The 25,205-nt window shown below is 36.4% G+C and overlaps 4 protein-coding genes across 20 annotated transcripts in view; all 4 read left to right on the top strand.

Moving 5' to 3' along the window:
* Positions 1–25,205, top strand: part of LOC124220530 (zinc finger protein 3 homolog) — a 56,363-nt gene that overhangs the window by 17,206 nt on the left and 13,952 nt on the right. For 2 of the 17 annotated variants that reach the window (XR_006883614.2, XR_006883613.2), the window contains 2 exons: positions 2,630–3,923; positions 4,324–4,461. The exons of 7 other annotated variants lie outside the window; for them this stretch is intronic. Coding sequence is in view for 8 of the 10 variants with exons in the window: in XM_046629576.2 (XP_046485532.1) it covers positions 6,442–6,729; positions 8,436–9,699 (1,552 nt within the window). In the remaining 2 variants the exon portion in view is untranslated. Of the gene's footprint in view, positions 1–723; positions 2,473–2,629; positions 3,924–4,323; positions 5,935–6,441; positions 7,959–8,435; positions 11,523–21,786; positions 23,242–23,465; positions 25,162–25,205 lie in introns of those variants that run through there. 8 more of the 17 variants (XM_046629576.2, XM_069136579.1, XM_069136581.1 and 5 more) reach the window with 8 other exon arrangements.
* Positions 11,010–13,720, top strand: LOC138191056 (zinc finger protein ZFP2-like). Its single transcript, XM_069136588.1, has 2 exons — positions 11,010–11,148; positions 11,649–13,720. The coding sequence occupies exons 1-2, from the start codon at positions 11,120–11,122 to the stop codon at positions 13,372–13,374; spliced, it is 1,755 nt and encodes a 584-aa protein (XP_068992689.1). The 5' UTR covers positions 11,010–11,119; the 3' UTR covers positions 13,375–13,720.
* LOC124218543 (zinc finger protein 879-like) lies at positions 14,755–15,605 on the top strand. Its single transcript, XM_046625082.2, has one exon. It carries the CDS (start codon positions 14,829–14,831, stop codon positions 15,603–15,605), a length of 777 nt encoding a protein of 258 aa, XP_046481038.2. The 5' UTR covers positions 14,755–14,828.
* On the top strand, positions 15,673–21,463 carry LOC124220539 (zinc finger protein OZF-like). Its single transcript, XM_046629600.2, has 5 exons — positions 15,673–15,805; positions 16,442–17,569; positions 17,872–18,780; positions 19,708–20,111; positions 20,400–21,463. The coding sequence occupies exon 2, from the start codon at positions 16,533–16,535 to the stop codon at positions 17,541–17,543; it is 1,011 nt and encodes a 336-aa protein (XP_046485556.1). The 5' UTR covers positions 15,673–15,805; positions 16,442–16,532; the 3' UTR covers positions 17,544–17,569; positions 17,872–18,780; positions 19,708–20,111; positions 20,400–21,463.

Genomic DNA, 25,205 nt, shown 5'->3' with positions numbered 1-25,205 from the left:
TACACGTACAAAGTTGTACTTTGCAAGTCCAGTGAAGGGACCTGACTGATATTCGTACAAATAACTTGTGAAATATTTCCGTCCAGTATATGACTATTATACTTATAAGTAATTACTTACTTATATTTAAGTCCTTTTATATGATCCTATGGTGCGACATTTTCTCAACATTCTGTTGAAAATGTGTACTTGTTTACTCAGGTACATAAAAATAAACACATCTCACTTCATAAATGCGTCATTTGACAATCCAAATCATATGGAAAAAAGTATCGAAAGTTTCAAACACAGGTATAGAGCAGAGGTATAACACTACTGATTAAAGAAATTTGTTAATAGGTCCGAAATTTACGATTTATTAACGTGTGGTACTTTATATCTTTTCATTCCATCATTTTAAATGCAATCTTGTAATCACACATGAGATACTTTACAAGTTGTTGGCCCCATCGATTTTTATCTTTAAAACAATTAGTAAATAAGTCATAACTATCATCATCATCATCATCATCATCATCTTTGGTTTTTTAATAGGTGCATGGTTGATGATATAATAGCCTAATTACCGAAAGTTATGTGGTGAGATGAACAGAATAATATTTTAATGAAATTTTCTAAGCTTTGATACCGATTCAATCGAGTATTTTTTTAGAAATTCTTTTGTTGTTTTAATATTTCCTCACGTTTGGGGACACAAAAATTGACAAACGTTATTATTTACAGGTCTGAATTTAATGATGCCAACGATGTTACCGCTGTTCTTACGAAAGAAGAATCTGAAGAGCTGTTGGTCCAGGATGAGTTTATAGAATTCACTACACAAGCATGCGCCGTTGACAGATATTGCGAGTTAACTACTCATGAAATTATAGACACAGTTACCAAAATACAAACGGAACCACAACCAGAACTACAACCGGAACCAGAATTAGATCTAGATTCAGATCTAGGTTCAGATGTAGATACAAATTTGGAACTAAGACTGGAATCAGAGCTAGAGAATGGGTTTACTATTTTAAAAGAAAATGAGGTCAAGTCAGAAACTGAAACTGAAAGGATAAATACTGGTCGCAAGCGAAGGTTAAAATACTCACAGCGCCGATCAACTTCTTTACCTGCACAACAATCCTTCTGCGAGTGCGATCTATGTGGCAAAAAAATTCGCAACAGTGTTCTATTCACAAAACACAGACAGAATCATGATCGGGAATCATTGGAGAACCGTTGCGAAGAGTGTAATAAGGGTTTTTCCGATGATGAAAAATTGGAAAAGCACAAGGTGAAAGTTCACCAAGAGGATCGACCATTTCCATGTGTATTGTGTGGAAAAGCTTTCAAAACTGAAGAATTTTTGAAGACGCATCTGAAACAGCATAATAAAAGATTCAATTGCGATATATGCGGGATATCAAAAGTATCTGGATATGATTTGCGCCTTCATAAAAAAAAACACAATCAAGAGTATGTCACGTTTTGCGAAATATGTAAGAAAGGGTTTTATACAAATCAGACATTGGAGCGACATTTGCTCACGCATACGGGGGAGAAACCGTTTGCATGCAAAATATGTAACACTCCATATGCAAGCGCAGCCTATTTAAATATGCACATGAAGTCGCATGGAAAGCGGGAGAAGCACAAATGCACAGTATGTAACTTTGAGAGCTTTTGGAAGGCTGCTCTTAAGGTTCACTCTAAAATACACACAGGTGAAAATCAAATAACGTGTAAGATTTGCGGAAAGTCTGTATCAAGTAAAACTTATCTACAAGTTCACATGCGGATACACTCGGGGGAAAAACCTCATATTTGCGAAGTTTGTGGTAAGGCATTCAGCGTAAGAAAGTATCTCATCGTTCATCTGCGAACCCACACTGGCGAACGACCCTATGAATGCAAAATTTGCCAGAAGAGATTCACGCAACAAGGATCAATGAATTCTCACTTCAAGTCACACATCGAGGGAAACAAATAATCGTCATTTTTACTGAGCATATTGTGGGATACCTTTATGTGTCAAGAAATCATCGTCATCTTGTATAACTCGTGAAATTCATACTCTTACAAATTTGTCTTCAGAGTAGTTAGGAATTTGTGGTTAGCAAAATTACAGTAATGGATTTTTATGTGCAGGGTATCTAAAATTTTCTGCCCATGAACAACATAAAGCATTAAACTCTTCCCTTTTTTTTTTACGGAAAGTGGTCTGGGTAAACTTTTCTCCAACGTATTTGAGTACTTGGAATCAACTTCACCGTCTCTGAGGATAAATTTCCTGAAACCCCGTTTTATTTTGTATATTTAAAGTGATGAATCGCTTACCTTGTATCTTCTCAACAAACATAATAATACTTAATTAGACAAAGGTGATTCAAGGATTGAATATGAGTGTATGTATATCTACTGCCCAATTTGAACAAGCAATCGATGGGATACTGTGGATATAATAAATAAACAAATAAATGTACAATTTATATGAAAACTTCCAATTGTTATCTATAAAATGTTGGTGTGTTTTTTAAAAAAATTAAATAGTAGAAAACCGAAAATATTGTATAGTTTTATTCGGTCAAGTTTTTCAAAAATCTAGCTTGTTCGTATGTTTTTGATTATACTTTTAAAATTCCAGGTTTCATTTTTTCGCGGGATTTGGAAGAAATGGAAATGGCGATTCATTCCTTCGAGCTGCAAGGCGAGTACGATCTTCGGGACCTTTTAGATGCGCGATCTGCAACTGTGGATTTAAATCAGGTCCGTCGTTGAAGCAACACGTGTCCAAGGTGCATGGTGCTGCCTTACCACAGAAATTTAAATGCCATCATTGTACCTTTGAGACGGACTGGAGAGGAAACCTGCGCAATCATATGCGCCTTCATGCTAACTATATTCCTAGTGGTAAAAACAAGAAACCATGTGGATTGTGCGATCAGTCTTTTTCAAACACCAAAAATTTACTCAATCACAGAAACGCACACAAACCAACATACTTTTCTCAAGATTCATCTGAACCTCCAATGTATGAATGTGATTTTTGTGGGCTGAAACTTGAAAAAAAAGGACACTTCTCACGGCACAGAAGATTACATGTCAACCGAGTTCGTATGGCATGTCAAGTTTGTCACAAATGGTTCCGGTATAGAGACAAGCTGGATCTCCATGTTAAAGCGATGCACCTTAAAGACCGTCCATTCTCCTGCTTGATTTGTGAAAAATCTTACAAGACCAAATCGATATTGCACAAACACACCAAGATACATGGCCAACGAGTAGTTTGCTATATATGCGGTTGTGTGGAGGAATCTAAACTTTCTCTGAAACAACATCTCAGTAGGCACGACAAGGAGTACAACATGTTTTGCATGACTTGTAACAAGGGGTTTTATGCAATACAGGCATTGAATAACCACATGAGGCAGGAACATGATGGAGACAAACCATTCAAGTGTCACATTTGTGGAGAGACATTCTTAAGTCGGACTTATCTGAAATTACATAAAAAGTCGCACGAACAACCTGTGAAATATAAATGCTCGTTGTGCAACTTTGAAAGTACATGGAAAAAGTCTTTGAGAACGCATACGAAAATTCATTCCGGTGAGAACCTGATGACATGTGAGGTGTGCGGAAAGTGTCTCTCAACCAAAGCCTCCTTTGAAACTCACATGAGAATTCACACGGGGGAAAAACCACACGTTTGTGAAGTTTGTGGAAAAGCATTCAGTGCGAGGAAGTATTTACACATACACAATCGCACCCACACTGGAGAGAAACCTTACGCATGTGAAAAATGCCCAAAACGTTTTACTCAGAAGGGCTCCATGAAGTTACACATGAAGTCCCAACACGTTTCCACTTAATTCTTCAAAGCTGCGATCTTGTACCGTAGTTCTTACGTGATTCACGAGATTCACTAATGCCAACACGTAAGCCCCATCCGTTCTGTTCGTAATTAATGATTGTTTTACAATTGTTCACCCCAACAACATCAGCAAGGACATCGGTGACCCTGTTGTTTGTGAAATATCATTTTTCAATCAGATGAAATCCGGGCAGACAACGATCACTGTTGTAGTCTGGTATTGGTGATTGTACCCCTTTGCAGTTTTTTTTTTTTTTTTTTTATTTTTTGTTCCCATTTACAAGAAATATGGTCACTTGAATTTATATCACTTTTTCTCAAATCATTCCATTGAGCTACATTGTTATTGATATTACTGCATTGTTATTATTTCTGTTTTTGTACGCATGTACATAATGTATGTATGCGTGCTGTTGATTATTTAACTTGGTTAGTTGATTAATTCATTGTACGTTCATTTTCAGGTCAAGAAAATACAAAGAGAATAGCCCCAAGGAGTATGCAGCTACACAACTAGTGCAGTGTGAAATAATTGATGGATCAAAGGCTCCTACTGATCCTTCAATACTTAAGAAAGAATCCTGCAGCTTGGATAAAACCATAGACAATGAAAGTGATAATTTTAGTTCTGAAAAACATGTACCTGAAAATGTTTCATGCCCCGAGTTTGATGTGAGAAATAGTGGAAGATTTTTGGTATTCGTGGATTCAATTCCGGATGAATATGATGGTCCTGAGCCGGTGATCAACATTCATGATGTCGATCCACTGAAGGCCAAAAAACGTCCTCGTAAAAGAATTGCACCAGTTCGCGAGTGGAAATGTAACAAGTGCGACAGAATATGCACTACCAAAGAATTGTTACGGAAACATCGAGTTGTCCATAGTGAGGAATATAAATATAGCTGCGATTTATGTGACAAAAAATTTAAAAGATCAAATGAATTAAAAGTTCACCGTAACACTCATTCCAATGAGAAACACTTTACTTGTAACATTTGCCAAACCGCGTTTAAAATGAAAGCTCAGTTGACAATCCATAAAAAACGTCATACTGCAGAGTACGAATTTACTTGTGAACATTGTCTCAAGGGTTTCTATACGAAGGGTGATTATAAGTATCACAAGTTTGCTAAGCATGGTGAAAGTACACACGTTTGCTCAACATGTAATAAACCTTTTCGTTCTAAAAGTGCCCTGAAAAAACACTTAAAGGTGCACGAGCCGGATTATATTCCCGAAAAACCCAACCAGTGTGAAATATGTGGCAAGATGTATGCAACACAAAAATCCCTTAAAATTCATGTGGGCAAGCACACTGGAGAGAAAAGTTACTCGTGTGATACGTGCGGTAAGAAGGTTCGTAGTCGGGCCTCACTTCGGGATCATTTGCGATTACACACAGGTCAAAAGCCAGTAATTTGCTGCTACTGCAATAAAGGGTTCACGAAGAGGTCAACAATGACTGTTCACATGAGAACCCACACCGGGGAACGACCGTATAAATGTGACATATGCCAAAAGACATTCACACAAAGGACAAGTTTAGTCATTCACCAACGATACCACTCTGGGGCACGACCCTACCAATGCGCAACCTGTTCGAAAGGATTCGTTTCAGGGGCACAACTAAAACTACATCAAAATTCTTGTTGTTGAACATCAATCTTAGCAATAACCTTGTGTTAATCATGCACAGCTGGTTGACCTTGTACCTGACATATTTGAGGGTGTGCGTCACCTGCAGGTCAAGTCAGATTCCGATAACAAGGGTGATCCTAGCAAAATAGAATAAACAAATATATGGAACATGCTTGAAGTGTCATCGGTATTTGTCAACCTGTCACGTACTAAATACTTATTAGTTTTCAAATCAAAAATTATTTAGTGTTTTTCAAGCCTTGCAAAATAGCATTAATAATACCAGCGTGTAAACTTGGATAGTTTTTCTGGTACAGAAAACTTTGATTAGGTTGTGGAAACAGAGTGATTTGTGTTATTTATATCTGGGTCTAAAGTGATACTTGAGCATGGAATGCCTCATTGGCTCGTTTGATCACAGCATTTATATAAATTATATATATATTATAAACTATATACATATATTACATATAATATATATATATATATATAAAACAAATGTTGTGGTACGATGTAGTTGAAATATTTTTATACTTTTATATAACACCCATCCCCTTTAATGATAGTTGTCTTATTGTGATACCTTAGGAATAAATAATAATAAATAGTTTTCGAGGCAAATCGTGATGATTTAAATTTGCTGCGACAACTCTCTATATACACGATTATTATGCTTGAAAGCATATTAATCCGTACTTATCGCTTGCAATGCAGCCTGCTCATACACTAGTTCTATATTCCATGGCTATAAACCTCATTACATATTATTCAGTTTTTTTTTTTTCCAATTTTTTTCTTTACTTGAAATATATTTTAATTCCACAGAACAAAAGTATCAATAACAATTGAATGAATTTTCATGAACTTTTGACTCCACATGGGTACTATAATTTTTACACAAGTAAATGCGATGTCTGACTTTATCTTACATTTATTTCCAGATTAACCCTGAAAATAGCCAAGTTTGAGACCGCAGACACTACAGAGACGTTGGAAAATCAGTACACCAAGATCACAGAGTCCAGCGATGCCGTTATCGATGTGAAATCTGAGGGAAAAATTTTCGTACGAACTGACGTACTGCAGGGTAACAATAATTACCAAAGTGCAAGTGATGAAACGTATATCACTGATGATCTGGCCTTGACCTACGAAGAATTTCCAAATTCCATGCAGGCCTCACGACATGGCACAGGTGCAACATTAGAAACTATAGAAATGAACCGCAAGTACGAATTATCAACTGAATGTTCAAACGATATTTGCCATTTGACGAAATCTTACCAGTGCGAGATTTGTAAGAAAACTTTTAGGTCCAAGAATTTATTTGAGGGACATTTAGTGGCTCACAGTGATGCCAGACCATACAAATGTGACATATGCTGCAAATCCTTCAAGAGAACGAACACCCTTGCAGTTCATAGGAGGATTCACACTCATGAACGTAATTTCGTATGCGATGTATGTGGTCGATCTTTCGTTCAAGCATCTCAGCTGGCAACGCATCATAGGAGGCACTTTGAAAAATACACAAAGTTCTGTAAAATATGCAACAAAGGCTTTTTTACTAACGCTGAGCTTCACGGGCACATGAATGTTAAACATGAAGCTAATGAACATGTGTGTCAGAGTTGTGGAAAGGCCTTTCCTAACAATCATACTCTAGCACGTCACACCAAGATCCACGAGCCAAATTTTAAGCCTATAAAACACCAGTGTGAATTTTGTGGCAAAACATTCGCCTACAAAAATTCCCTTGTGCTTCACGTGAAATCCCATACTGGTGATAATAAATTTGACTGCCACTTGTGCGGTAAATCAGTTTCTTCTAAAGGTTCGCTTCAAGATCATTTGCGTCTTCATGGAGGAGAGAAGTCGCTGATATGCGATGTATGCGGCAAAGCTTTTCACAAACGAACAACCCTGGTTGTTCATAAGAGAACGCACACTGGAGAAAAACCTTACAGCTGCGATACCTGTGGAAAATCTTTCACGCAGCATTCCACCCTTGTTATTCACAAACGATACCACACTGGACAAAGACCTTATCAGTGTAATTTTTGCACAAGGTCATTTGTGTCGAGAGCTTTATTGAATGCCCATAATAAAGTTCATCTTGTAAGCATAACGATAGTGCGACCCACTTAGCAATAAATATTCGTACGATGTCAATAATTATTTAAATATTGTTTGGCAGCTTGATGAGAGAATAAACATTTGAGTGCAAAACATCACTTATTGCAAATGTTTGATTTTATGCGATATTGCATATCTTATTGATTTCTCTACAGAGTATCAATCCAAACAAGCAATGAACTTGCCACGTTTTGTATAGATACACCTTTAATATTGTAATGAAAAAAGCATTTGTTGTAGTGTGTAAATAGGCGATGAGGAGTACTGAAATTCTCGTTGTTCTGATTCTGTATGATGAATAAAGTACTGTGAAAATGTAAAATGTATTATTAAAATTAAAATGCTGCGTTCTACATATCGTGGATGCAGAAAGCTAACTCTACAAAGTAATTTTAGGTATTTTTAGTGAAATCAGTTCCCTCGCGACTAGCATGTGACAGTTACAGCTTGAACAAATCTGAAATATAAGAAAATTAGGTAATAATTAACATTAAATTAGTTGGAAAGCTTGTAAAACTTATGTGTGTGACTATCATTATACTCATGCAGTAACGAGGGAATTTGTAGAAAAAAAATATTGAAGAATTGGTAGAATTGTTTCATTTATATGTTTAGAAAATTATCAACTGGCTGCATATTTATTATCATAGCTGTTATAAGTTTAAGTACACATGTATATATGTCACTGTCTGATATAATCTACGTATGTACGTACATATGTCTGATTTACTGGACTATGAACGAGTGTGAAAAATGTCATGTGTTCATTCTTACTGACGATATTAAATTCTAATTTCAGATTTACGTCTCTTCCATTGTCCGAGGACTATTATCGAATGCTAATGCTATCAAAGCTTGATCTCGTCAAGAGTGAACCGGAAAAAGGTGCCCAGAAAGGTGAAAACTTGGATGAGACTACGGAAAAATTAAATGGCCCGATCAAGGAAGAAATTCGAGATGCCAACGATGACGAGGATGACATGCCATTGGCGTATCACTGCAAAACTTGTGATGTATTTTTCAAAACTAAAACTCTACTTAATAATCACGAAATTGAACACAAGGGTAAAAGAAAGAACACGTGCAACCAATGTGGAAGAGTGTTTCGAACTTACGTGAATCTACGTAAGCACATGAAAAAACATGCTGGCAGTAAGCGTAACAATGTCGGTCGACCAATGAAGGTGAAAAAGGAAAAGAATAACGTGGAATTTTTGTGTAAAACTTGCAACAAGGTATTCGGTCATAAGAGTAACTATCAGAAACACTTACTGCGGCACACTGTTGGCGATCTCACTTGTAACCACTGCCCGAAAAAGTTTCGATTATTTCGAGACTTGACGAGACACGAAAAAACCCACTTTTACCCAAGTTATATGTGCAAAGAGTGTGACTACGAAACAACTGTTCTAGCTGCTTTGAGCATTCACATGCTCAGGCACACCGATAAGGCGGACCTTCCATTCAAATGTAATGAATGTGACAAAAGGTTTCGAAAGGCAATCGAACTTCAGGAACATTATAACATTCATTCCGGGGACAAGCCGTTTACCTGTGCCACCTGTGGTAGTGCGTTTTACCTCAGGAGACAACTTTCCGCCCATTGCAGACGAATGCATCCTGAGATGAAGGCCAACAAGGTAACCAGTACTGCGTGTGACATTTGTGGGCGTGTATTGGCGACAAAACGATCGCTCTTTCGGCACAAGGAGAGTCACAATCCTACCAAGTTGTATCTATGCGATTATTGTGGCAAAAGTCTTAGCAGTGCGGAACATTTGAAAAAGCATCGGCGTATACATACAGGAGAGAAACCTTATGTATGCGATATTTGTGGCAAAGGATTCACAGACTCGGAAAATTTGCGCATGCATCGACGCATTCACACTGGGGAAAAGCCGTACAAGTGCGATCAATGTCCCAAAGCCTTCTCCCAGAGATCAACCCTTACTATCCACCGTCGTGGTCACACCGGTGAACGACCCTATGTATGTCAAATATGTCATCGTGGTTTTTCGTGCCAGGGCAATCTCACAGCCCATCAAAAATCTACCTGCGTTTGAGTTACATGATAATATAATATACATCACAATCTTATGAAATTAAATCATATTATATTATAGGTATACTTACTCGTTAATCTTGATTTCAAATATTGATTAACATACAGTATTGATTTATACACATAGCTATCAGTTATTTCCATTCTACTAAATACCTATAATTGATCATTCTTGGTTATTGATATTTGTGCATTGCTATTAAACGCATTATGTATAAGCAGAAGTTTTAATAATAAATAGATTTTGTATATCTCACGATTTTAATGACGTCAACTTGAAAGAAGTACGACAAGGGATTCCATAGCTCTTTGTACTATTTACATTAGAGTAGCTTGTAGATTTTAAGATACATTCAATATTTGATTGACTAAAAAGATGTATAATTATGTCTTTCATAATTGGCGTGTTAATGCACAACTAAGAATTTCAATATTGAATTCAGTTGTTGATTAGAAAAATTTGGATTTCAATAACGGTCCCGTTGGCAAACCATGTCACAAAAGTCAGTGTTAGAAATTTGAATAGTAATCTCGCATGGAAAGACTTGAAAAAATAATAATAATAAGTACCTGCCATGAGACATTGCAATATACAAAACTAACTATGTTTCCAATATTGCATTATATGTTGTGTATCAGGGTAAATTCAAACATGCAAGGTGCGATAATATTGAATAATGTTTGAACTTAATGCTGAATGAATTTAATTCTTGTGTTATCTAGGTTGATGCCAAAATAATATAAGCATGAGTTACTTTGAAAGCGTATACTTTCAAGAGAATCTAAACAATGTTTCCCGATCTTGCCATAGTTATAAAAACGATGGAAAGTTTCATCGAACACAATGAATTAACACATTGCTTGTACCTAAATTTTGAACCGTTGCTGCTAGGAGATTTGTCATGCTGAAATCGCAAACATCATGTTGCTGATTTTTAATTGCACTTGAGAATCCGTACTAAATTTTATATTAACATTGATGTTAAAATAGAATTAAATAAATGTGTTCTAAATTTGCAAATGTTCCAGACAACTTGGGCACTGAACAACTCTGATTGCTGAAAATCGAGAAGATAAAATCTCTGCTATCACGTAATATTAAAAGATTTTTAACAAAATAGAAAGCCCACACATATTGTGTGGAGATTACAGACAAAATAAAGTTTTTCAAGGCGGCTTCTGCAGATTCAAACACCCGCATCAGACAAATTTAGACGAAAATGTTGAACTCAAATGTCTTTCCATTTCAACAGGGCTAGACACAGATGATTTTCACGTAAATTACAGGTGCTCCAAACTGCAGTTCAAGACTTTACTGATCGTATAATATCATCGAACCTGCGAGCATTACGTGAATTTGAGTGACTGGGTGTTTATAATGTGGCAAGATATTCCCAAGGCCAACATTTTTGTGAATTCATATGGTGCGACAGCAAAATATTAAAGTGATGTAAATATTTTCAAAACACTAAGATACAATTTAGAATAGCCCCACAGGTATGAATATTGTCTGAAAATGTCTTCAGTCGAAAATTTAGTATGATATAAGACTTACAGATGCATCTGGCAGTTTTTATTGATTCCTTTACTATGACCCAATATCTCTGATATATTATCGAGGCAGATGTACAAAAGGATAAATCAAATGTATTGAATAATTTTTTCCAGAAAGGTTCGATTGCTTTTACTATGTGTGGCGTGTCAGCGTTCTGATATTCAGTAGCTGAAGTTGAAATAGAAAATAGTTCGGTTTACACTATAAATTTATGAATGGCATTAAGTTATGTCAAGTGTATATATGCTTAATAAAATCGTACTACATCACTCGGTAGCATTTCCTTGGCGGGGCTTTACTTTGTATAACTGAAAATAGCATATAATAATGTTTGTAGTATTGATATTTGGTACTATTTTGTCTATAATTTAGTAACGTTGTATTTAATGTTCTAGGGTCAACTCTTGGCGTGTTAAATTCCGGCGGAAACTTCCAGAGCAAGAATATCCACTGAAATTTGGAGTTAACTTTAAAACTGCTTGTGCGCTACGAATTGCAAATGGATTGAGCAAAACTTTGGGCAAAAAAGTGATAATCAGTAAATCACTTTTGTCACGGTTACAGACTAGACACCCTAATACAGGTAATACTCAATTGGCCAAAGAAGACAGTCAAAGTAATAACACCTTCGAACATAAATCTCACACAGATAAAGAACACAACAGTCCCGAAATTGGAAAGGCAAGTTCGAGTGAACATGCCCGTGTCTCGTCGCAGAAAGTTAATACAGATGGAAGTCATTTGGCCAAAGAAAATGATGCAGGTAAAAACATCACACAACAGAAACTCAATACAGATAGCGAATCTTCTGCACCAGAATCCATCGAGGCTAGACCAAATAAACGTTCTTGTACCCCACCACAAGAATCTAATTCAGATGACGATTGCTTCGCCAAAAAAGATTGTAAAGGTAAGAAGACCGGGGAACAGAAACTTGATACAGAAACCAAAACTTCTGGCTCACTATGTTTGACGGCTAGTCTAAGAAAACACTCTCGTACTACGCCACAAAAGTCTAATCTAGGTGGCCGTCGACTGACTAAAGAAGAAAGTAAGTGTCAGAAAGCTTCGAACCAGAAACTTGATATGGATTCCAAATCTGCTGATTCTCCATTCATCGCGGGTTCCAAAAGTTTACTTTTGCGTGCATTACAAAAGACATCCAATGCTGAGGACAAAGACTTGGACAAAGAAGATAGTGAATGGGAGAATTTTATCTCACAACACAGATTTAAGCCAGCTGGTACGCTGCCTGATCCAGACTCTATTATGGACAGTCAGAGTGAACTTAAATGTATAATATGTGACAGAGAGTTCAGGTGCAAAATGGAACTTTCTAGGCACATCAAAAGCCACAATACTCGAAGACCTTTTAAATGTGCGCACTGTCCAAAAACCTTCAGAACTGCGTACGATCAGCGTAAGCATGCCGGTTGTCATGACGAAAATCTTTCATACACTTGTGATATATGCAAGGTTAAATTTAAGTCAAAACAAGCATTGAAGCATCATCGTATCAGGAAACATGACGACACCGAATATCAATTCACATGCGATAAGTGCAGTAAACAGTTCAAAATAAAGAGCGATCTTTCAACTCATTTGAAATCTCTCCATACTGAGGCACCTTCACTGGTGTGCGAAATTTGTGGTAAATCATGCAAGAATGGAACGGCGATGAGCTCTCACAGACGAAAACATCGGACAGACTTTAAAAAATTTGAATGTAACATTTGCAAACGTATATACAAATCTGAACATAATCTAAGCAACCATTTGCTGGTGCACGAAAAAGGAATCACATGCAACGAATGCGGCATGGAATTCAACTGCACGAAGAGGCTAAACTATCACATGTTCAACAAACACAGACAATCGGCACCTTGTATATGCTCCATATGTCATAAACCATTCAAGAGTAACGGCAGCTTACGCACGCATATCCTTACTCACACGGGAGAGAGACCGTACAAGTGTGATTTATGTGGAGAAGCCTTTACCCAAAGATCCAGCATGATGCGACACAGGCGTAGTCATCCTGGAAGGTTTTCGCCTCCCCCACCTATTCACATCACCGCAATAGTTAAGGATATTGAAGAGAAGGAGATCTCAAAAAATTAGGATACAATCACAGAACAACTAATCACATTGATACCATGATACGCGCAGCTACACATTGAGGACTGTCTACAATCAAATTTGGTCAGATTATGTGAACATGTATTAAAAATAAGGTAGAAGATTTTTAAGAGCTTTCACATGTTTTGAGGAAAATTAACTGCTATATGTGACATTTATATTACAAAATATTTATGGTTGTACAACCATGAAAAGATATGAAAAATATATTCACTGTTGTTTCAATTTGCGAAATGTGAAAATAATATATGCCGCGTGGCAGTAAGGGGCACTTGGATATAATTTTGTGACACAGTTGATATTTTTAGAATAAACTTCTTTAATGGAATATGTCCACAAGTGTTGCTTCATTGATGGGAAAATACTTATCAAATACTTATCATTCTAACATTGTTTACATTCTGTTTTTCCATGCTTCCAATTTTACTTTCAAATTTATCGTCACCAATAGAATAAAATCCTCTGGAACATTATAAAATAATATTGCGGACAGGATAAAGGTGATTGAGTCTGCAAAATTTGACTTCACCGTCCGTTCTGATTGTTCTATAGTTCTAGTAAAACATGGGAAACTCCAAGGGTGGACAAACATCGAAAGTAGTATTCCTCAATGCACTTGACTCATCATGCACAGAGGATTACTGTGGCTAGTCTTTATGGAAAACCAAATCTTCTGGAGCAAAATCAGATGTCTTATATAACATCACATATTAATTCTTAATGCCAAGCACTTTGTCCATCTAGCGTTTAATGGTATTTGCCATAGGAGTTGAAGAAGGTCAGAATGTCATGTTAACTATTATCAGTAAATTAGAGGTCATCTGAAACCGTTCGATTTTCCATCAATTAGTATATGATTTTAAAGTAAATAAGAACCTAAAAAATTGGAAATTAAGAAAATTTGTAGTAAAACTAACGCAACTAACATGAAACCTGTTACCAGCCATATATATTATTTCATGTCTATTACCATTATTTCACTTAGAGTTTTGTGTAGATAATGCGAATGAAGAAATTGTTTTCCATCAGAACTAGGACTGATTGTCTTGTTTTGTTTCAGAAACACGAATGACCCCCTTCAAATGCAATCATATGTTATGGTTCAGCGAGGAGAAAATTCAATGTGGGCCCCAGCGCCTAGGGTTGAAATGCACAGTAATGCAAAAAAAATTGCTGCAGATAGTAAACTGACAATTTCAAAATACCCAAACAGCACAGCAGAGAGCAACAAATCAACATACGAAAAGACCAACGGCACTGCAAAAATAGCAAAGACCATGGTGGAAAAAGGGATACCAACTGAAGTTTCGATCGCTCCTACTTGCGAAACCTGTTGCAAAACATTCGCTAGTAAACGTAAGCTCACTGTGCATATTAAATATGTACATTCATCATTGCGTCCCTTTGTCTGCGAAATTTGTTCCTTGGCATTCAAAATGAAAAACGCACTTAAGAAGCATATGCAAATAATACACGAGGGATCCTACAAATTAATCCCATGCCAAGTCTGTGGATACAAAGCCAAAGATAAGTCGCGTCTCAAAGATCATTACGTAAGACGCCACACATCAATCTATGCGACTTCCTGTTATATTTGTGGTATGCAGTTGAAATTCAAGAGAGACCTGACTACTCACATTAATCAGATTCACTGTGGTCCTGTGGTGTGCGAAAAGTGTGGTGACGTTCTTCCAAATTACAGATCGCTATGCAATCATAAAAAAACACATCATGTAGGTAACTCCAGGAGAAATAGAAATTTTAAATGTGGAATTTGCTCCAAGGGTTTTGCCTCCCAGAAATCAGTTGATGCTCATAGGCTCAAACAGCATAACAATGGCGAGAGCTGTTACTGTGATCATTGCAGTAAATCATTTACAGGAAAATATTCACTGACCCATCATATTCACAATGTACACAGGGAAGACAGACCGTATTTGTGCCCTGTATGCAGTAAGACATTTAAAATGCACAGTCTGCTACAGCTTCACCTTTTTACACATACCAATGTGAAGCCTTACCGGTGTGATATTTGTGGCTCGACATATACTCAACGCGGCTCCATGATGCTGCACAGGCGCAAGCATCCTGGTGAACTGCCTCTCGTCCCGCCGATAAAGCTTGATTTTCTATTAAAAAGTATCCAACCTAAGATTAAGGAACTCGCAAAGATTCAGGGCAGCATGAATGATAGCAGCAGCATTGGCCACTAGATTCATTAAACTTGGAGAAGTTACACAGCTGAGCAGAAAGATGACATTTTTCTGCTTGCCAACGAACAAGCTATACCGTCTTGCAAAAAAGCATTACTTAAGGAAAAACCCTGAAACCTATTCTATGGATTCTTGTATAATGGAACAAGCAGGTCAATTATCCGTAGGAATTTTTTACTGCCAGGAAACCCCAGCAATGGGTAGGTATTAAATGCTGATAAGACTGACCATCTCAACATTACCAAGAGTCATTTCATATAAAATGACGCAGAGAGGTCGCTACTTTTCAGCTTTATTATATATTTCAAGTGATATACTCGTGTAACGCACTATTCTTACTTAAAAATATGTACATTATAATTTCTTCAAAGATAATTGTAAAAATGTTGTATGTTTATGGGATTTCTTCATCTCCAAATAAATCTTCCGTGGCTAATAGTACTTTTTCATTACATGTTGTGTGGTATTATTCTTAAATAATGTGTTACCATATCATTTACTAATGAATATTAAGGAATTCACGCTATCTTTGATTTTCATATCTGATACCCTGAAATTTGAAATGTGAGGTTGATTTTAGATGGAGATAAACCTTGCATATAGTGTTTATTGATTGTCACTGTACAAGAGATTAATAATAATAGTTTTCTGGTTAAACAGAATCTGCTGATCAGTTGAGCACAAAGAAAGAATTATTGTAGTACGTAGTATCGATTACAAATATTCATTGAATATCATAGATATTTGATGTATGAACGTCATGCATGGTTTGCTATTAGTGATTATTATGTTTGTTGTGTTTGTCCAGTGTAATTGACAAGTTTATAATTTTTTAGGTACAATCCACTTGACCCTCTCGGCCCATCTTTTTTGACAGTGCGGCTAGGTGAAGACTATTTTCTAATTCCAAAGTCTCTAAGCGTGTTTATGATGAAAGAGCCAAATCCGGGAGATGACGCAGGGTCGAATGGTGATATTAAAAACGAAGAGACACATGTCAAAATGGACGAAGACGACTTAGATGATACACCTCTGGTTTGCAGGAAAAAACCCAACGAAGAGAAGGTCCAACAGAAACGGTTGAAATTGAAAAAATCCTTCAGCTGTGAAATTTGTTACGCATCATTCGACAGTAAAAGTAAATTAACCAGCCACATGTTTAAGCATAGTAATTCTCGGCCACACAAATGCACTGTATGCTTCAAAGGGTTTAAGACTAGCGCTTACCTAGCCCGCCATATGGAGATACATGACGAGTCATCTAAGTTGCACTCCTGTAATTTGTGCGAATTTAAGGCTCGCACAAAACCCTATCTGAAGATTCATTATATCAGAAAGCATACGGAGGATTATAACTTTAACTGTGAACAGTGCGGAAAGATGTTCAAAGTACAGTCCGACTACACGACACACATGAAGGACCATGATACTGAATCTTGTTGTGTATGTGACATATGCGGAACATCTTATCCTAGCAAAAGTTCATTATACTTTCATAAGCATTACAAGCACAAGACTAGAGTCAAAGAGTTTGAGTGTACGACATGTCGAAAACGTTTTAAGACTCAGAAGAATTTGGAAAACCACTCAGAACTCCATAAAATGAAATACGTATGTGAGCAGTGTGGAATGGAATTTAAATTTAAATACGGCTTGACAAAACATCTCAGAACTCATTCCGGGGAAAAGTCGTATTTGTGTGCCATTTGCGGTAAAACGTTTGGCTGTTTGAGCTCGCAAAAGATCCATCTCCTCACTCACGTTGGAGAACGACCTTATGTATGTGACTTGTGTGGTCAGAGTTTTACGCAACGGTCCCCAATGATGCTGCACCGAAAAAAGCATCCTGGATCACATCCACCTCCTCCACCTATTAAAATAACGAACTTGTTGCACGGAGTCCAAGATAAGATCATTGTCAACAAGAGTACCAAATAATATTATGTCCAAGCCGCATAACACAGGTGTGCTTGATGAAATTTCAACTAATCAGTTGACAGACACTTTTTTTCGACTCTGAATGCTGATGATATTTAATCATTTAAATATACCATATGTAGCTTCTTTCTAGTTATCAATTAATGAATAAGATATGCTATTTCATTTTGAAACAGCATTAAGGTGATTTCAAAATTTCAAAGTTTTATCTCCAGTTTTTACCCTTTCAAAGGTGACTTAATTTTTTTATACTATTCTAAACCAGACCAGACCAGGTACGGATTATAACTGGGTTTTATGGAAATATTGACACGATTATAATTTTTAGGTTGAACCGACTCCGGACACTTGATCTGTCTTTTCTGAGACTGCATCTCACTTCAAAATCCTGGGTACGGCACAACAGAAACAATAACTGGGAAAGATGGAGATGATGCCATGCCAATGTTACCAGGATTTCAAGCCACCCTCATAACAAAGTTCAGCGTCAAGGCTACGTGTTGTTATCATGATTGATACAGATGAACCGTAGAGTCAATATCAATCGTGACGTGTGTAGCCCTACGTGTAGGCATTGAAATAATGGATTTAGGTTATGACGGTCTATGTGATCGCCAATATTGAACTCGAATACCACTGAGACGGACAGATTGTGATGTTCCAGAACATTTGAAGTAAATAAAGAAATGGAAAAAAGTGGACGAAACGTCAGATGAGGGTGAACACAAAAGAGTGAAAATCGAAGTGAGGATAGAGGCAAAAATGAGCAAGACGGTGAAATTATTTTAGAATATACAAAACAAATTACAAATTTGCAGCTAATACATAATTATACGCAGAATTTAACAATCTGCAGTAAGTTCGAATTGCATGATTTACAACAAAAAACCACGAGATCTCAAAAGCACCAGATGGCAACATGGGCCTGCACAAAATAAAATATGGACAGCATGGTGTGGTGTTTAAAAATTTACTGAAACATGACAAGATTTATTTTAGAATAAATTGCTGTTGCAATTTTGCAAAACTAAATTTGTTTTATTTGCAGAAAATATTATTATTCTGTAGCATGTGTCACCTTACTGGAGACTGTATCAAATAGTAGAAAAAGAATTTCATGACGACTTTTCCGATTTGTTACTCCACGAGAAATAACCGACCACTAATTTTTCTCTGTCTTTGACAAAGATAGCCAATATACGTTTAAATGTTCAGGATAAAATAATTTTAAACAGAGGTAAAATAAGCAATTATTGAATAGCCATAAGTTTCCATACATCCTCAAAATAGCAAATCAGTGTATAAACAAATAAAGACCAGGCCTATCTAACTTGTTAATACATCGTCGATAATATCCAAATAAGAAAAATGAATTTTCTTTGAATTTTTGATTGCATTTTTCGAGACCGCTATATTTTAAATAAAGCCTTTTAAAGCAGACTCCGCAAGTAATCGTTACCTAGCTCTCAATATACTTGGCATAAGGTGGGAGGGTTTCTATTCTTGATAAATTAAGTATTCACACAGTACAGTTACCCTCTTCATTTGTGTAAAAGAGTGTTAAAAGTTTATTGATTTTCTCAGAATAGTAATTTCACTAATGCCTAGTTCTAGGGTGCTACTCATTTTTTTTGCTCTCTTGAAAGCAAAGAAGCTAATTGTAAGCCAGAAGAGATATTGATGCTATAACTGCAATATATCCAATTGTTCAATGGCTGAAGACAACTTTTTGAGTATGAGAAGTCAAATGCCAAAAGATTCTTCCATGTGTGTTATATTCCACAAGGTTTAAAACATGTATATTAGTTGCCTTTGCCATATGACTCTCTCCGTTTCCAAACCTTATACATTCTTATAGTTTTCTAAGTTTTAGAGTCAAATAATATCTGTCCTGATTTTTTCATCAAGATATTTTTGTATGCCATCAGTCAAAGAGCTTATACTGTTGTGTGATAAAAAAGTTTTGACAACTTTATCTCGAAGGAAAACGTGTAATGTATTAAAATATATTTGTTCGTATGCATATTCTTACGTACACCCGTCTAGAAAAATTATACAACGGATTTAATAAAGCTATTTTCTATTAGCAGTATCGTTTAAATTACTATTCAGTGATTATGTTTCATTGACATGCACTAATTCTGATATTCCGATTAATTTTCAGACCCAAGCTGCAAAACAGTCATGATGAAAGTATGGCGTGAAAGGCGCTGTATGATACGCTTTTGACAATATATGTTCGGTTATCAGAAAGAAAGAGAAAATCGATCGATATGAAAAGAAGAGGCCCAAAAGCGAATGTCAAACGTATTGTAGAAACGAAGTGATGAAACACAAGAAGAAATAAAAAGTCACTTGCGATATCTGCAAAATCACTTTCAATGTAAAAGGACCAGGATATAAACACATGCTTCAAGCACAGCAATTCGAGTGCGTTTCAGCGTGACATTTGTTTGAGTAAAGTTCAAACATAAAAATAACACGGAACTAATTAAAGTCCATGGAGAAGCTCCAATATGCGGATGCCAAAGTTGCTATTTCGCAACTCTTCACTTCTCCTATTTGTATGTATGCGAAACTTCCTTGATGAAACTTCCACTACTATTACATTCTCAACTATTATTTCTATAAGAATCTACTAGTTAGTTTCAACTTAACATAATCAGTAACTGGGTATAGATTAGTACACCGTGATAACAGGATCAGTAGATGTAAGTTGATAAATGAGGGAAACATATGTATTTAAGGTTTTTCTGTGATGTACACAATATAGAGTACAGCTTTATCAATAAAATATTGCTTAAGTGTGATGAATCTTTGCATACGTATCAGTATAATAAATAAGTTATTTTTCAGGTGCTCTTCATAAGAAAATATACAAGTTATTTTCATTATGTTTGCGAAAATTGGGACCTAAAGTTCAGAATAATAGCTGATAATGAAAAAAAAAATGCATCTAATAACACACAATGATGATCCTTATGTTTGCGACATATGTAGCTTGATACTGCTGAACTTGATGACTCTCTATCTGCATAAAAATTACAAGGACTAGGTGAAAGATGGAAAGTTTTAGTGTTCGATATGGCAAACAAAAAAACTACAGAGGCGAAAGAATTTACATAGTCATGTAATGCAGCACAGCCTCAAGTATATGTGTGAAGAATGCGGGCTAGACTTGACTCGTAAAACGATTTTGAGAAAGCATATGAAAACACATGAAAACACAATCAAGAAAGAAACCATACCTCTGTCACATATGTGGAAAAGGCTTTACAAATGGTACAGGCAGGAAGGGTCATGTCCTAAACCATTGTGGGTTGCGACGCTACATGTGTACTGTTTGTGGATTAAACTTTACCCAACGTCCTGCTCTCTCAGTAAACGGCAAAAAAAAACATCGCCATGTAATGTATGCTTCTCCATCTGTGTCCGTAAGCAATATCATAGAAAACATCACCTGTTCCAGTAAAGAAATGAATAGTAGTCCATAATCCAGAGAAGATTGTCAAAGAGCCATTCTCGATTAGCACTTAGTAGGAACAGACTTTTACTGTCAAATTTGATATTATTAAAACTGAATTTTTAGTCAAATCACAGACAGGGCTTTGCTTGATTAATGGTGAGATTGACAAAGTTGGTACTGTCTGATATTATTTGCATAGACCATACATGAAAACTTAATTCAGATCAAATATTTATTATCATCATATATTTGTTGAATACCATGTTGTTATGCTAATTGTATATAATTTAAGGAGGACAAATCATGTTTTGTACATATCTAAGAAATTCTTTTTCATTGTCGAGTAAATTACGTTTCGTTATATATTTTTTAAATTAGATTTCTCACTATCGCATGCGGACATGTATGTTGATTCACAAGAAAAAATTTACACTTTGTACTCGAAATTTTCCCAGTCCTCGACTCTTCAAACATAAATAAATATTGATTATTAATAAAGTGATATCGTGCGTAAGTATTCGTCTTATCATTAAAACCTTGCACAAGTCGTGGACAATTCGTAAAAATGTTCTTATTATTTAGCTATAAGTTGAATTTAACTTAATTCTAATCTCATTATTTGCAGCTCCTGTGATGTCACAGGATTGTTTGTATAGAAGTAAAGGAGAATTTCATGTGTCACTGACTATTATATACTTTTGTCGACTGTAAAATATTACCCTCGGGTTGTGATATTTGTAAACCTCAATTTAAAATGACTGTTATGTTTATTTCCAGGTCTGACAGTTCCACAAAATCTGACTGCAGTTATGTGAACAAGACACATCGTGCACGCGCGGAAATGAAAAGTCCAAGGACAATCCTTGCTAATATGCAGAACAGTATGAGATTGAAATTGGGTGGACAATCGGGAAGAGTACTGGAAATGAGTCGACCATCACAAATTTCTTTTCATAAGGATGAAGAAGTCAGCGGTGAAAAATATTCATCAGAAACTTTATTGGCAATAAAAGAAGAGGTGGTGATTGACGATGACACAGCCTACGTCACGAATGAAACCAATAATAAAAATCAGGTGGGGAATCGCAAACAAGGATTAAAGTACAGCTGCGACCTCTGCAATGTTTCATACAAGTTTAAGAGAACGTATAGTAAACATATGAGGAAACACAGCGAGTTACGACCTTTTAAGTGTAAAGTGTGCGGAAAAAAATTCAAATACAAATCCGGTTTGAAAAAGCACGTAAGAGATCAACACGACGATACCGCACCTCTATATTCTTGTAAGATATGCGAATTCTCAACTAAACACTATCCGTACTTGCAAGTACACTTTACGCGAAAACATACCGACGATTACAAATACAAATGTAGCTCTTGCAAGAAACAATTTAAAGTGGAAACTGACTATAAGGTTCATATGGCAGATCATGAGACTGGATTGTTTGTATGTGATTTTTGCGGATTGACATACTTGAACAAGAGTTCTCTCTATTATCACAGAAACTACAAGCACACAAACAAACTGAAGTCATTCGAGTGCAAAGTTTGTAACAAGAAGCTTCAAAGCGAAAAGAATCTAAAAATTCATCTTAAGCAACACGAGGAAACGTTTGTCTGTGAGGAATGCGGAATGAAGTTTGCTCGAAAGCATGGCCTTACAAAACATCGTCGCGTACACACCAAGGAAAAGTTACACGGCTGTCCTGTCTGTGGCAAAGCCTTCGCTTGTACGGCCACACAGAGAGTACATTTTTTAACGCATGCTGGCCTGCGACCCTATGTATGCAATGTTTGTGGTTCAAAGTTCACGCAGAGATCTTCGTTGATGCTCCACTGGAAAAGAAAACACCCTGACGCTATTGACCCTCCCCCGCCAGTCATCCTGAACAACATATTGAAGACAATAAAGCTAAATGCCGAATAGAATCTAAGATATATCAAATATTTGTGCATATTATACATACAGGACCAATCGTAGTGAGAGTAACTTATTAATCAGATAACCGAAGTGAAAAGTTTCCAATTATTTATTCGAACAGTTGGGTATACAAGATTTTCAAAGAGCTACATGTTTTTCCTCAATTCTTCATCTTTTCAATACTTTGTAGATATTTTCTTGATATTTATAATCCGTCTATTGAACATGTTATATTTTGAATGAACTGCATAGGGAATTCTATGCAAGAATACCTGTATCATATAATAATGTATCCTCGAGAATATATCACTGTTCTTATTACAATTGAGAAATAAAATATAATTCAATTGAAGCAATTTTATTCCTTGGCAAATGTGCATACTGGAAAAACGCAATTATTTCATTAATGTACATTTCTACATACACATGGATGTAACAGTAGTTGCTTTAACTTGTATCACGTATTGCTGTATTTGTTAGGATTATTAGTTGTGGAACTTTTCAATTTGATTGATGTTTGTTGTTCATGTTCTAGGAAATCGCATAACCATATTAGGAAGGCAGTCAAAGAATGGCTGGCAAGCGAAGAAACAAACGGTGAATATCAGCAACAATTACTTAAGAACAGCCAGTCAAATTGTGAACACACGCTAACGGATTGTCATCGCATCATGCCAAGTAAAAACACGTTGGAATCAAGTGGAATTTTACAAAAAGTTCCCATGAGAAGAGGGATAAAAATGAGAAGAACCTTTAAGCGAAGAAGACTCGCCTCGATTAAAGATTCCAATGAGATTGAAGGTCCAACATTGAGATCCTGCAATGTTTCCACAGAAGAGGATGCTGCGGGACTTCTGTCTCGAGTGAAAGATGAAACAAATGTGACTAATTCAAAGTTGTCTATCAAGAATAGTAACAAATCATATTCTGAAGATATAAAGCCAAGAGGCGTGCTTTACAAACAATTAACAGACGGTAATTATACTTGTGATATATGCCACTCGACGTTTGAACAAAAAAGCAAAATCATGCGACACATAACAAGTAAACATAGCTTTCACAGGCCGTTTAAATGCTCAATTTGCTCGAAGGCTTTCAAGTACAAGTGTGACTTGAAGGCGCATAAGTTGATCCATGAAACAATTGACTCTAGCATGTTACACAGGTGCGATAAGTGCGATTATGGTACAAAGACAAAGAATAACCTGAAGTCGCACTACATCAGAAAACACACCGATGATTACAAATTCTCATGTGAACACTGTGGGAAAAGATTCAAAATGGAGTGGGATCTGAAGTTTCACGTCGGTACACATGGCAGCTCGCAACATATGTGTGACATATGTGGACGATTTTATACAAGTAGCTACTCTCTGTACAAGCACAGGAAAGTTGCTCATCTTAATGACTATAAGTATCAATGCAACGTTTGTAACAAGAGACTTTTGACTCAGGAGAATCTCGACAATCACATGCTGCAGCACAGTCAGACGTACACTTGCAAGGAATGCGCAAAAGTATTTGCCTCGAAACGGTACCTTTCTACTCATATGACGACTCACACTGGCGTTAAGCCTTATCCCTGCCACGTGTGCGAGAAAAACTTTCGTACCTCGCACATGAGGAATACGCATTTACTTACGCACTCAGCTGAACGCCCCCACATATGTGATCTTTGCGGTCAGGCATTCAAGAGAAGATATTACATGATTGAACACCGTCGGAAGCATCCCGACGCTCACCTTTCTTCTCCACCTGTACCACTGGGTAGTATCAGAGGAAATCTCGGAAATATTGCACCCGAATCCTCGGCTTAGTAGATGGCGACACACGTGTACATTTCTCCAATCGCAATAAGACTGCAGGAACAATTTTATCGTTCATTTCTTGTTATACAGACATATGATATGTAATGTACTGTATAATAAATATAACTGGGCTGATATACGTAATGTAAGTCTCTTTGTTTCCGTTCGGATTACAGTGAATGAGGTTTGTAGCTTTGAAAAATACTTTGCATTGAAAGTCATTCGGATTAAATGGAGATGGTGGGTTTTATCGGTCCAAATCACAGACCGATATGTACTTCATTGCTGTATCTATGTATGTTTCAGAAAGTTTCTCACCCGACAGATATTTGCACTTTGCTTTCGTTATCGATACAGATTTTTACGCCTCCTACCTCTCCTTGCCCTTTTCTAAAAGCCCCATATTAGCTTAATGATATGACCCGTTGATTGTAAATAAATTATATTCATGAAATGTTTCATATGCT

This window comes from Neodiprion pinetum, chromosome 5 (genome assembly GCF_021155775.2).
Source record: "Neodiprion pinetum isolate iyNeoPine1 chromosome 5, iyNeoPine1.2, whole genome shotgun sequence".
Taxonomy (NCBI): Eukaryota; Metazoa; Arthropoda; class Insecta; order Hymenoptera; family Diprionidae; genus Neodiprion; species Neodiprion pinetum.
This window is presented reverse-complemented; position numbering and strand designations above follow the sequence as displayed.

Excerpts from the sequence above, each read along its gene's own strand:
- LOC138191056 (XM_069136588.1), top strand. The coding sequence starts at position 11,120 with ATGGTGCGACAGCAAAATATTAAAGTGAT. Across the intron at positions 11,149-11,648 it reads CAGCAAAATATTAAAGTGAT|GGTCAACTCTTGGCGTGTTA; the intron begins GTAAATATTTTC and ends TTAATGTTCTAG.
- LOC124218543 (XM_046625082.2), top strand. The coding sequence starts at position 14,829 with ATGAAAAACGCACTTAAGAAGCATATGCAAATAATACACGAGGGATCC.
- LOC124220539 (XM_046629600.2), top strand. The coding sequence starts at position 16,533 with ATGATGAAAGAGCCAAATCCGGGAGATGACGCAGGGTCGAATGGTGAT.